The sequence below is a fragment of the Orycteropus afer genome, unplaced genomic scaffold, assembly GCF_000298275.1.
Source record: "Orycteropus afer afer isolate SDZICR_OR568_19922 unplaced genomic scaffold, OryAfe1.0 scaffold00539, whole genome shotgun sequence".
NCBI lineage: Eukaryota > Metazoa > Chordata > Mammalia > Tubulidentata > Orycteropodidae > Orycteropus > Orycteropus afer.
Genome location: NW_006922126.1, coordinates 455027 through 467148, shown reverse-complemented (window position 1 = coordinate 467148; position 12122 = coordinate 455027). Strand labels below are relative to the sequence as shown.

At 47.9% G+C, this 12122-nt stretch overlaps 1 protein-coding gene across 1 annotated transcript in view; it reads right to left on the bottom strand.

The window, feature by feature from the left end:
- The window catches only part of PCGF3 (polycomb group ring finger 3), a 44968-nt gene that overhangs the window by 8640 nt on the left and 24206 nt on the right, over positions 1-12122 (bottom strand). The window contains exons 4-5 of the mRNA XM_007955763.2: positions 1777-1887; positions 247-335 (exon numbers count right to left, since the gene is read on the bottom strand). Coding sequence (XP_007953954.1) covers positions 247-335; positions 1777-1887 — 200 coding nt within the window. The remainder of the gene's footprint in view (positions 1-246; positions 336-1776; positions 1888-12122) is intronic.

The following is a 12122-nucleotide window of genomic DNA, read 5'->3' as shown; positions in this document are numbered from 1 at the left end:
GGAGGGAGGGAGGGGGGAGGAAGACAAGAAAAGGGGTGGGGAGGTGAAGGGCCACGAAGGCGGACTGAAATGGGAAAGGCTCTATTTTCTTCCTCCCTCAGCCTCCTGATGAAACGGATACAAACGTTCCACGAGAAGGCTCTCCAGTGAACTCAATTTCATGCTATGTTTTACGAAGTGTACTGCAAAACACATCGCTGAAACGACAGCATCTTAAAAACGTCCAGAGCGGAGCAGACGCCCCACCTGCTCGTCACTTCTGTGGTAATCGTTGTCCTCTTCCTGCTTCTCTTCTGCGGTTTCTTTGTTGGAACTGTCATCTGCTTTGGTTTCACCTTTCAGCACAAACAGGAAATGGTGCGTTAGGAGATCCAAAACATTAATCATCGTTTTTAAAAACTCTACAGTCAACTAAAAAAGCTATTATAAATTTGCTCTAATAAAAGACTCTGAACCATAAAGAACACATACGTGAGTCTAAGGGAGCTCACAGGAGAGCCACAAGTGTCTGTGGGCCCCCACTGCGCTCCTCACGGGCAGGGACTCTTCCCGGCTGTTGATACCGCCATTGCCAGGATGCTGAAGGTGCGTGCGTGTGGGCTGGTGGGTGAGGGTGTGTGGGGAGGGTGTAGGTACACAGATAAAGACGGACAGAAATACAAGACCACAGACCAGCTCCCATGTCTCCCACCGAGGGCCAGAGCTGTTTGAACACAAGTCCATGCTTCACACATCAACGTCCCTCATTAGGTAAAGTGGGATACCTAGAATTTTCGTTATTCCACTGTGTTTAAAATTAAGGCTTCACTCTGGGTCAAACGGAACAATTTACTGATTTCCAAACATGCTCCCCACCCACAGCCTCGCCAGGCTGACAGAGAGCACGGTGTCCCACTTTCCCAAACGGCGACACCAACCAGCCACTTGGTGTTCTGCAGACTGTTAACAACACACAAGGCGGCCGACACATTTCTTAGGAATGGCGTGGTGCCTAAGGCATATTTGACTGCTAACCAGAAGGCTGGAGGTTCAAACCCACCAGCGCTCCTCGGAAGAAAGACTGGAAATCTACTTCTGTAGTGATACCGCCTCGGAAACCCAAGGAGGGGTTGCTATGAGTCAAGTCGACTCGACAGCAATGAGCTTGGAGTTTTGCTTCTTTTGGACCAGAAAAATACCATGACCTCAAAGCGTGAAGAATCTGCCATGACACATACAGACACATGAACACGTGCAGACCTATAAACATGTACAGACGCATAAACACCATTACCTTCAGACAGAGACCAAAGGTTACTGTGGCAATTCACAGTAAAACAAAATTTAAAAGCCTTACAAAGTCCACCTTCCATGACTGCTCCCCTGGAACCCAATGCCCCCACTCTCCGATCCAGACACTTCTGGGGATTCCCCTGCCCTTCCCTGTCCTGGAGCTGCTCCCGTTACTGTTACTGAGCAACAAATTCTAACTGTTTTCTGGTTGATCACCCTAGCTGTCAGGTCAGACAATGGCACCGTCCAGCAGGACCGGCATCTCACTTGGCCCACATGCGTGATCCCACCACCCACAGCCTCCCATGTCTCAGGCCAGCCCCATCTTCCCACCAATGCCAAGAGGCTTGGGGACTACATGAGATCACACCACCTTCCCACCACCCAGAGGAAAGCGTCTGTTACTCTGTAACACACACTTCATGAGCTACACGACTGGAAGGAAGCGGCCTTTAGCATGAACTTGCCTCCGCTTCTGCACAACACGACAAGCAGCCCACTCACCGTTCCGATGGGAGTCGAGGTGCTGCTTCGTGGAACAGGTCTCTCCCTTGGTGTCTCCAGGAACCTCCAAGCCCAGTTTGTGGTAGAACTCCCTCTGCTTCCTCATCTCCGCTGTGGAAAATTAACAGACAGTCGTTCATCTTGAGTAGCAATGAATCTTGCGGACGTTCGCTCACAAACAGCATGTGGAGGAAACGATAGGTCTGGACCATAGGTCCTTCAAGCCAGTAAGGAACTTGGGCCACGAGCCCTACCAGGGCACCGTCAGCTGGGCACAGAGGGAGGACTGTGAGTGTCTCTGCTCCGGCCGGTCAGTGCATCCCCCTCTCCCCTCCTAACACGTGTACTGGGGGCTCACAAATACCAGGCACCAAGCAGAGACACACTGAGGTGTGACACAGGCCACACACAGAAGTATGGGAGAGTTGGTGGGACACACTGGTGTGTCTAGGACGCCCTGTTTCTACAATGTCAGGAGAATGTTTCTGAGGGCTGCCAGGCTGGTTGAGATCACCTGACATTGAGGCCAAGATGGGGACGTTGAAGAGAGAAGGAACGGCCCCACGTGCCAACAAGGAAGACTCTTTAGACTCAATGCACATTCGGACATTGAGCTGCAGAATGAACGATCAGTTGGTATGTCACCCTGGCTGTCACTGACGACCCATGAAACTTCACCTTCTTGTGACCTAAGGGGCTCCCGATGGGATCAGGACTTGTGAGCAACTATGAGGCATGAATGCGGCAGCTTATTGATCCAGGTGTCATCCGGCTCATCACGTCCGTTCACATCACCCTTAAAGACCTCTGCCAGCTCAGGAAGGCCCTGTCAGCATCACAGAACCATGGAGCAGCTCTGGCTTGCCTGAGGGCGGGGATGATGGTGATGACCGTGACACGGACAATGATGACGACGGCCGCTACCTCATCCTAATGTGTCCTGTACACCCACTCCTCACTTACCAACATGGTTAGGTTCTAAAGGCCAAGTTGTTAGGTGAGAAGCAGTCGTATGTGAAAATGAAGGGTGACCACATCAGATCACAAAATGGAAGATGACTACATCATGACACAATCACCGAAGTCCATCGTTACAGAACTGCCAAAGGAGCTCTGGTGGCCTAGTGCCTAAGGCACTTGACTGCTAACCAGAAGGCTGATGGTTCAAATCCACCAGCTATTCCTCGGAAGGAAGACTGGGCAATCTACTTTCCTAGTGATACTGCTTTGGAAACCCAAGGAGGGGTTGATCCAACTCCATGGCAGTGAGTTTGGTTTTTGGTTTATAACTGCCAAACCACTGAGAATCATGGCCCCAGCAAGTTGACACATAATCTTAACCATCACAACCAGTGTTATTCTCGCCGTACCGTGGCATTTGTTACTGCCAGACATACGCTGTTAATGTACAGTCACACAGGAGGTCCTTAACGATGGTCCTAAATGGGAAAAGGAGGCTAATGAGACAGTCGGTAAGTGAGGAGTGGGCCTCAATGCATCCACACGAGCGCATCTTCACAGCTGCAGGAACAAGGCAAGCCGGAGGGATACAGAGGCGGGCCTGCCACACAGAACCACGCCCTAGCTGCTGGACTGGGTGGCCTCCCACCCAGCTCGCGTGTACCTTGAAGGGGAGGTCTCCCGGGCAGTGGTACAGAGTGCCCTGGTGTCCACAGCCAGCAGTTACAGCTCGTCTGAAATCCTTAGCCGTGTGACAGCCAGGAAGGAACCCAAGTGCCAACGCACAGGGGAGCTCCCCGCTGCTGAGACCACACTCACAATAGCTGTCCTGTTGCCTTCCGCCCGTCCTGTATTACCAACATCACTCCTCAGGATGACAAGGCCTCTCGGCCTCTACCTGCCCCAAGTCAGGCCCAGCTGGTGCTAGGCTTTACAGTGAGGGCAGGATGGACCAGATCCATGCACACTGCAGGAAAAGTTCAAGTCCGTAAGACCTGGGCTGCTACTCACCGATCCAAGTGGCTCTGTCAGTGAGCCTCAAAGTGCCCAAGGGACAAAGCCAAAGACAACCCAGTCACCATTCAGAGCCAAGCAGTGGGGTAAAGAACACTAACGCCAAGCTGCTCTCGATGACCTCCAGCTTTGGAGCAGACGCATGTTTAGATGACGTGTGTAAAGTACGTCAGAAGCCCACGGGGCCGTGCCAATTCTAGGTTTCTTTTTATTGTTGGTGCAGAAAATTCCAGGACTAGGATATATTTTAATTTTACCCTTTAAAATGTCCTAAGAAGGGAACATGTACTGGCAAAACGGGATTCTATAAACTTTCCTTGTATACTCGTCTAAACCCTCGTTCTTTAGATTATAGTGAAAATGGTTACAAAAGCAAAACAACAACAACAAAAGTAAAAATAAACCTCCCTCTTCAAAGGAAACAACTACCTTGCTCAAACCACTAGGCTACAAACCACACCACAAAAAGCCACGGCTGAGGGGCGGATCATCAGCCCGTTACTGAATGCTCAGTCTGCACACTTGCCTCCTCCTGCTGGGCCACAGCTCCTCAAGAGCCGGGAACACAGCCTGGCCACGGCTGCGACCTACACAGACGTTGTGCAAACACAGTGCTGCACGGGGGTGAGTGTGCCCCCGAGGCCATATGCTCAGATGGTAGACTGCAATGAATTGCTTAGTATGGCTCCTCTAGCCGTGGTCTTTGTGACTCCCACCAAATGACTGGGTGGGACTACGCAAATGTGAGGTGCTTGTGGCCCAAGGGGGTTGGATAGCTTGTTAGTAATGTAAATAGGGTGTTGTCGTCTATTAGATGCCTTCAAGTGGGTTCTGATACATAGTGATGCATTGTACAACCAGACTGAAACACTGCCCAGTCCTGCGCCAGCCTCACAATCCTTGCTATACATGAACCCATTGTTGCAGCCACTATGTCACTCCATCTCGTTGAGGGTCTTCCCCTTTTTCAATGACCTTCTACTTTACCAAGCATGATATCCTTCTCCAGGGAATGATCCTTTTTGACAACATGACCAAAGTAGGTGAGATGAAGTCTGGCCATTCTCGCTTCCAGGAGCATTCCGGCTGCACTTCTTCCAGGACAGATTTGTTCATTCTTCTGGCAGTCCATAGTACTGTCAGTATTCTTTGCCACCACAACTCAATAGCATCAATTCTTCTCTGATCTTCCTTATTCGTTGTCCACCTTTCCCATGTGTATGAGGTGACTGAAAACACCATGGCTTGGGTTAGGTACACTTAGTCTTCAAGGAGACATCTTTGCTCTTCAGCACTTCAAAGAGGTCTTTTGTAGATTTCCCTGGTGCAATATGTCATGTGATGTCTTGACTGCTGCTTCACGGGTGTTGATTAGAGAACCAAGTAACATTAAGCCTTAGAGAACTTCAATCTTTTCTCTGTTTATTGTGATGCTGCTTATTGGTTCAGTTGTGAGGATTTTCATTTTCTTTAGGTTGACGTGTAATCCATGGGACAGACTGTAGTCTTTAATCTTCATCAGTAAGTGCTTCAAGTCATTTTCACTTTCAGCAAGCAAGGTCGTGTCATCTGCATACCACTGTTGTTAATGAGTCTTCCTCCATCCTGATGACCATTTCTTCTTCATGTGGTCCAGCTTCTCAGCTCAGCATACAAACTGAGTAAGTATGGTGAAAGGATACAACTCTGACACACTCCATTCTTGATTTTAAACCATACAGTATCCCCTTGTTACAGGTTTCTCATGAGCACAATTAAGGAATTTGGAATTCCCATTCTTCTCCATGTTATCCATAATTTGTTATGATCCACACAATCAAATGCTTTTGCATAGTCAGTAAACACAATTAACATCTTTCTGGTATTCTCTGCTTTCAGCCAAGATCCATCTGACATCAGCAACGATATCCCTCATTCCACGTCCTCTTCTGAATCCAGCTTGCATTTCTGGAAGTTTCTGTCAATAAACTGTCACAACCGTTTTTGAATTATCTTCAGCAAGATTTCACTTGCGTGTGATATTAAAGATACTGTTTGATAATTTCCACATTCTGTTGGATCACCTTTCTTTGGAATGGGCACAAATATCAATCTGTTCCAGTCACTTGGCCAGGCAGCTATCTTCCAAATTTCTTGGCATAGATGAGTAAGTGCCTCCAGCAGGGCATCCGTTTGTTGAAACATCTCAATGGGTATTCTGTCGATTCCTGGAGCCTTGTTTTCTGCCAATGCTTCAATACCATTGGTTCTTGATCATATGCCACCTCCTGAAATGAACATTGACCAATTCTTTTTGGTACAGTTGTTGTTGTTGTTGTTAAGCGCCGTCGTTTCTGACTCACAGCGACCCCATGCACAGCAGAATGAAACATTGCCCGATCCCACACCAGCCCCACAATCCCCACTATACTTGAGCCCATCATCGCAGCCACTGTATCAATCCATCTCATTTTGGTACAGTGACTCTGTGTATTCCTTCCATCTTCTTCTGATGTTTCCTGCATCATTCAATATTTTGCCCATAGAATCTTTCAATATTGCTCAAGGCTTGAATTGTTTCTTCACTTCTTTCAGCTTGAGAAATGTCTAGCATGTTCTTTCCTTTTGGTTTGCTAATTCCAGGTCTGTGTACATTTCATTATAGTAACTGATTTTGTCATCTTGAGCTGGTCTTTGAAATCTTCTGTTCAGCTCTTTTATCCAGTCATTTCTTCCATTTGCTTTACTACTCTCCATTCACAGTAGTCAGGATCGCTGATGTATCAGATAATGTATAGCACTGGGCAAGTTGGCTGCAAAGGACCTCTTTCAAGTGTTGAAGAGCAAAGACGTGTCCTCGAGGACTACGGTGCGCCTGACACAAGCTATGGTATTTTCAATCGGCTCATTTGCATGTGAGAGCTGGACAATGAATAAGGAAGAGTGAAGAAAAGTTGATGCTTTTGAGCTGTGGTGTTGGTAAAGAATGCTGAAAGTACCGTGGTCTGCTAAAAGAACTAACAGATCTGTCCTGGAGGAAGTGCAGCCAGGATGCTCCTTGGAAGTGAGAATGGCCAGACTTCGTCTCACCTACTTTGGTCATGTTATCAGAAGGGAGTCCCTGGAGAAGGATGTCATGCTTTGTAAGGTGGAGGGTCAATGAAAGAGGGGAAGGCCCTCAACGAGATGGACTGACACAGTGGCTGCAATGATGTGCTCAGGTATAGCAGGGATCGCTGAGCTGGCATGGGACTGGGCAGTGTTTCGTTCTGCTGTGCACAGGGTCACTATGAGTCAGAGATGACATGATGGCACCTAACAACAACAACAACAACAACAACAACTCCTCTCTGTTCATTCATTGACCTTGAATATATCCCTCCTGAATTTAGAGACCATCTAAAGAATAGATTTGATGCACTGAACACCAATGACTGAAAACCAGAGGAACTGTGGGATGACATCAAGAACATCATCCATGAAGAAAGCAAAAGGTCATTAAAAAGACAGGAAATGTAGAAAAGACCAAAATGGATGTCAGAAGAGACTCTGAAACTTGCCCCTGAGTGAAGAATACTAGAAAGATGTTTACTTGTGCTTTATTGACTATGCAAAAGCATTTGATTGTGTGGATCGTAATAAATTATGGGTAACACTGAGAAGAATGTAATTCCAGAACACTTAACTGTGCACATGAGGAACCTGTAAGTAGACCAAGAGGCTGTCATTTGAACAAGAACAAGAGGATACTGGATGGTTTAAAATTAAGAAGGGAGTGCACCAGGATTGCATCCTTTCACCACACTTATTCAATCTGTATGCTGAGCAAATAACCAAGAAGCTGGACTATATGAAGAAGAACATGCCATCAGGATTGGAGGAAAACTCACTAACAACCTGTGATACGCTGATGACACAACTTTGCTTGCTGAAAGGAAGGATGACTTGAAGCATTTACTGATGAAGACTGAAGACTACAACATGCAATATGGATTATACCTCAATATAAACAAAACAAAAATCCTCACAACTGAACCAATAAGCAGCATCACAATAAGTGGAGAAAAGATTGAAGTTGTCAAAGACTTCACATTGCTTGGTTCTACAATCGAAGCCAATGGAAGCAGCAGTCAGGACATTAGATGATGTATAGCACTGGGCAATTCGGCTGCAAAGGACCTCTTTCAAGTGCTGAAGAGCAAAGATGTCTCCTTGAAGACTAAGGTGCACCTGACACAAGCCATGGTATTTTCAATTGCTTCATATCCATGTGAGAGCTGAACAATGAATAAGGAAGACTGAAGAAAAGTTGATGCTTTTGAGTTGTGGTATTGGCGAAGAACACTGAAAGTACCATGGACCGCCAGAAGAACTAACAAATCTGTCCTGGAAGAAGTGCAGCCGGAATGCTCCTTGGAAGCGAAAATGGTCAGACTTAGTCTCACCTACTTTGGTCATGTTGTCAGAAGGGACCATTCCCTGGAGAAGGGTATTATACTTGGTAAAGTAAAGGGTCAACGAAAAAGTGGAAGGCCCTCAACAAGATGGATTGACACAGTGGCTGCAATCATGGGCTCAGGTACAGCAGGGATCACATAGCTGGCACAGAACCGGGCAGTGTTTGTCTTGTTGTATGAAGGGTCGCTGTGAGTCGGAGATGACTCAATGGCACCTGACAATAACTCTCCATTCAAGGGCAAGATTCAGAGTCTCTTCTGACATCCATTTTGGACTTTTCTTCCTTTCCTGTCTTTTTAGTGACCTTATACTTTCTTCATGGATGACGTTCTTGAATTCCTCTGGTTTTTGGTCACTGGTGATCAATGCGTCAAATCCATTTTTTAGATGGTCTCTAAATTTAGGTGGGATATAATCAAGGTCATATTTTGGTTCTTGTGGACTTGTTTTAATTGTCTTCAGCTTCACCTTGAACTTGCTTATGAACAGTTGATGGTCTGTTCCACAGTCAGCTTCTGGTTTTGTTTTGGCTAAAGATATTGAGCTTCTCCATTGCCTCTTTCCACACAGGTAGTACATCTGATTCTTGTGTGTTCCATCTGGTGAAGTCCATGTGTACAGCCACCATTTACGTTGTTGAAGAAAGGTTTTGCAGTGAGTAAGTTGTTGGTCTTGCAAAATCCTATCATGCCATCTCCAGTGTCATTTCTATTACCAAGGCCGTATTTTCCAACTACTGGTCATTCTTCATTTCTAGGTTTTGCATTCCAATCACCAGTGACAATCAGCACACCTTGACTGCAAGTTCGGTCAATTTCAGGCTGCAGAAGTTGGTAAAAATCTTCAATTTCCTCATATTTGGCTTTGGGGGTTGGTGCACAAATCTCAGTAACAGTAGTATTAACCGGTCTTCCTTGTAGGTGTATGGGTATCATCCTGCCACTGACAGCACTGTACTTCACGACAGATCTTGAAACATTCTTTGTGACAATGAATGCCACGGCATTCCTCTTCGATTGGTCATTACTAGCATAGTAGATCGTATGACTGATTCAAAATGGCCAAAACTAGTCAGCACAGTAATGCTTAAGGTATCGATCTTCATGCATTCCATGTCTGACAATTTCCAATTTTCCTAGATTCATACTTCGTACATTTCCCATTCTGATTACTAATGGATGTCTGCAGCTGCTTCTCCCCACTTTGTGTCATCCACATCAGCCAATGAAGGTCCCCACAGCGTTACTCCCTCCATGTTATGCAGGTCGACTCCACTTTGAGGTGGCAGCTCCTCCCCGGCTGTGCATGCTGAGTGCCTCCAGCCTGAGGGGCTCATCTCCCAGCACTGCACCGCACAGTGTTTCATCGTGTTTTCCAGTAATAATCCATCAGACAGTGTGTCAATGCTAGGCATAGGTTTTCACTGGCCAATTCTTTGAGAAGTAGATGGCCTCTTCCTTCTAAGTCTGTCTTAGTCGGGAAGCTCCACTGAAACCTGTCCACCATGGGTGACCCTGCAGGTATTTAAAATACCAGAGGCACAGCCTCCAGCCTCCCAGCAGCATGCAAACTACTGGAGGGTGACAAACCACCGGAGGGTGACAGACCACCAGAGGGTGACAGACCACTGGAGGGTGACAGACCACCGGAGGGTGACAGACGGACAGATGAGTGGCGGAAATAAGGTGTACGAACTCTAACATGGGGATCGGTTAGTTTTGTCATCCCACTAGGGTTAAAATGAGCCCCCCAGAGGTGGAAAAAGGGGGCTCTCACTACCATCAAGACAAGGAAGAGCTGAGAGTGGAGCGCATCCTTGGACCCATGATCCCTGAGCTGAGATGACCGCAGCAAGACAGAGGCAGCAAACCAAGAGACCCACCCCATGTGAGACAGAGAGGCAGGCTTGCTGGCCCACAGAACAAGAAAGCTGACTGCCTTTGGGCAGAAGTCTTGCTGGCTGAGTGGGGTGCACCTACAGACATGTGTTAGCAGAGCTAAAAGACCTCTGTAGTATTGCCCAGGCAGGGTAGAAGCCAGGCTGAGAGGCCAAGGGCCAAAGAGGCTGACCTGGGGGCACGGCTGAGGGGAGGCTGTCCTGATCAAAGAATTCTATCTTGAGCATTCCTGAACCTAAATTGTAATCTGTTGCTTCCCTAATAAACCCCATAACCATGAGTATTATGAGTTCTGTGTGGACATTGCAACAAATGATTGAACCCAGGAGAGAAGGAGCGAGTGCCGTGGGAGGGATGGTTGGTGTCAGAATTGGTGAAAAGACTGGAGAATGGCTGCACGTCTGGCCTCAGAGCAATCAGCCTTGGGCTGCGGATGGTGATTCTATCTTCCCCTCATGAAGTTAGGGGAGGTCAGCGGATGCCCCCCTCCCCACCCTTTGCAGGTGGAAAATGGGGGCTGCCTCTCAGGTTGAACAGATGAGTGTGTGCTTGTCCAGGGCAGTTGAACAATGGAACCAAATGAAGCAGGATGTCTCCTGGCCAGTCAGGAATTCTGGAACTGGCTGAAGAAGAACATCCCTAAAACAATCATATACAAGGCAACCCAGGAAGGCAGGCCTAGGGTGCACGTGTGGCAGCAGGGGGCCGTTCCCACCAGGGTCCCTAGAAACAGTGGCCCAGGAAGGCAGGCCGTTCCCACCAGGGTCCCTAGAAACAGCGGCCACAAAGGCGGGCCATTCCCACCAGGGCTGTGAGCTTTAACACAGAACAGCTCCAAGGCCGGCTATGAAAGAGCACACGTTTTTGATGTGCTGGCAAATTACCTTCCTGAAGGGCTATCCCAATGCACATTTCCATCGATAGTGTACACCTGACACCTCCGTATCGTCCATTCCAACCCTTTTGGGTTCTGCTTGGTGAACAATAAAGGGAACGGGAATTAGAATGAACACCTGAAGCTGAATCACTGCCCGTGTTTCGGTGGGAATCGACTCTCCTGCACCCTCACTGGAGTGGCCCCCGGACCGCCACACGGGGCGCCGCAGGCCCTCATTTCTGAGCCACATGTTATAACTGGTGACCCACGGAATCAAGTGCCAATGATGTACCCTAAGGAAATTAACAGGGGAGCCCCAAGAAGATCAAATCCAAGTATCCGTGGAAGCCTTATGCATAGTATGATGCTGAAAAAATGATGACTTATGCTGAATGTCCAAGACCACGGTCTGGATTCATCAGAGGACTGAGCACCTGGCCACTCCTTCCCCTGCTCTTAATCTACCACTGCTGACACCATCAGATGACACCCTCAAACAAGTGCCAGAGCCCAGAACCCTTCTTCACACTGTGCTCAAGCTAGCCACCATCATCCACTGTGGGGAGAGCTTAGACGAAGAAGAAATACATCGTATCTGCTACCTCGGTTAGGAGTTGAGCCATCTACGCAATGGAATACCACCACGCAGCCGTCAGAAGTGACCCAGAGCTACAGGATCGACGCAGGACAATATGCTGCTATGACAAAGATTACATAACAACACAGGCAGCGTGAGCGGTTTCTCAGTGAAGACGTACAAAGCTGGGATACCGATAGAAAGAGGGTGAGATGAGAAGTCAGAGGCAGGGCCACAGGGGAGTAAACAAGGCCCTAAGAAGTGATGAGGATGGACAGAGCCTGGTGAGACCCCTGAGACTACGGTCCCTGGCTGCCCTCAGGTCTGGAATCGAACCCACTCCTGTGGCTTCCAGTCAAACAAAAGACAGGCGTATGAGCTGAACATTTACACTAGGCAGATACACTCCTTGGAGAGATCAATCATGGGAGAATAGAAGGGCTGTGTATGCACAGGGAAACAGCTCAGGGGGCAGGAGTGCATGGAGGGAAGGACACAGGGAAGAGGTAACTATGGGGAGGAAGTGGAAGGGGAGCTGGTGCGTTGTGGGAAACTGTAGTCAATGTCGTGAGAGAAAGTGTAT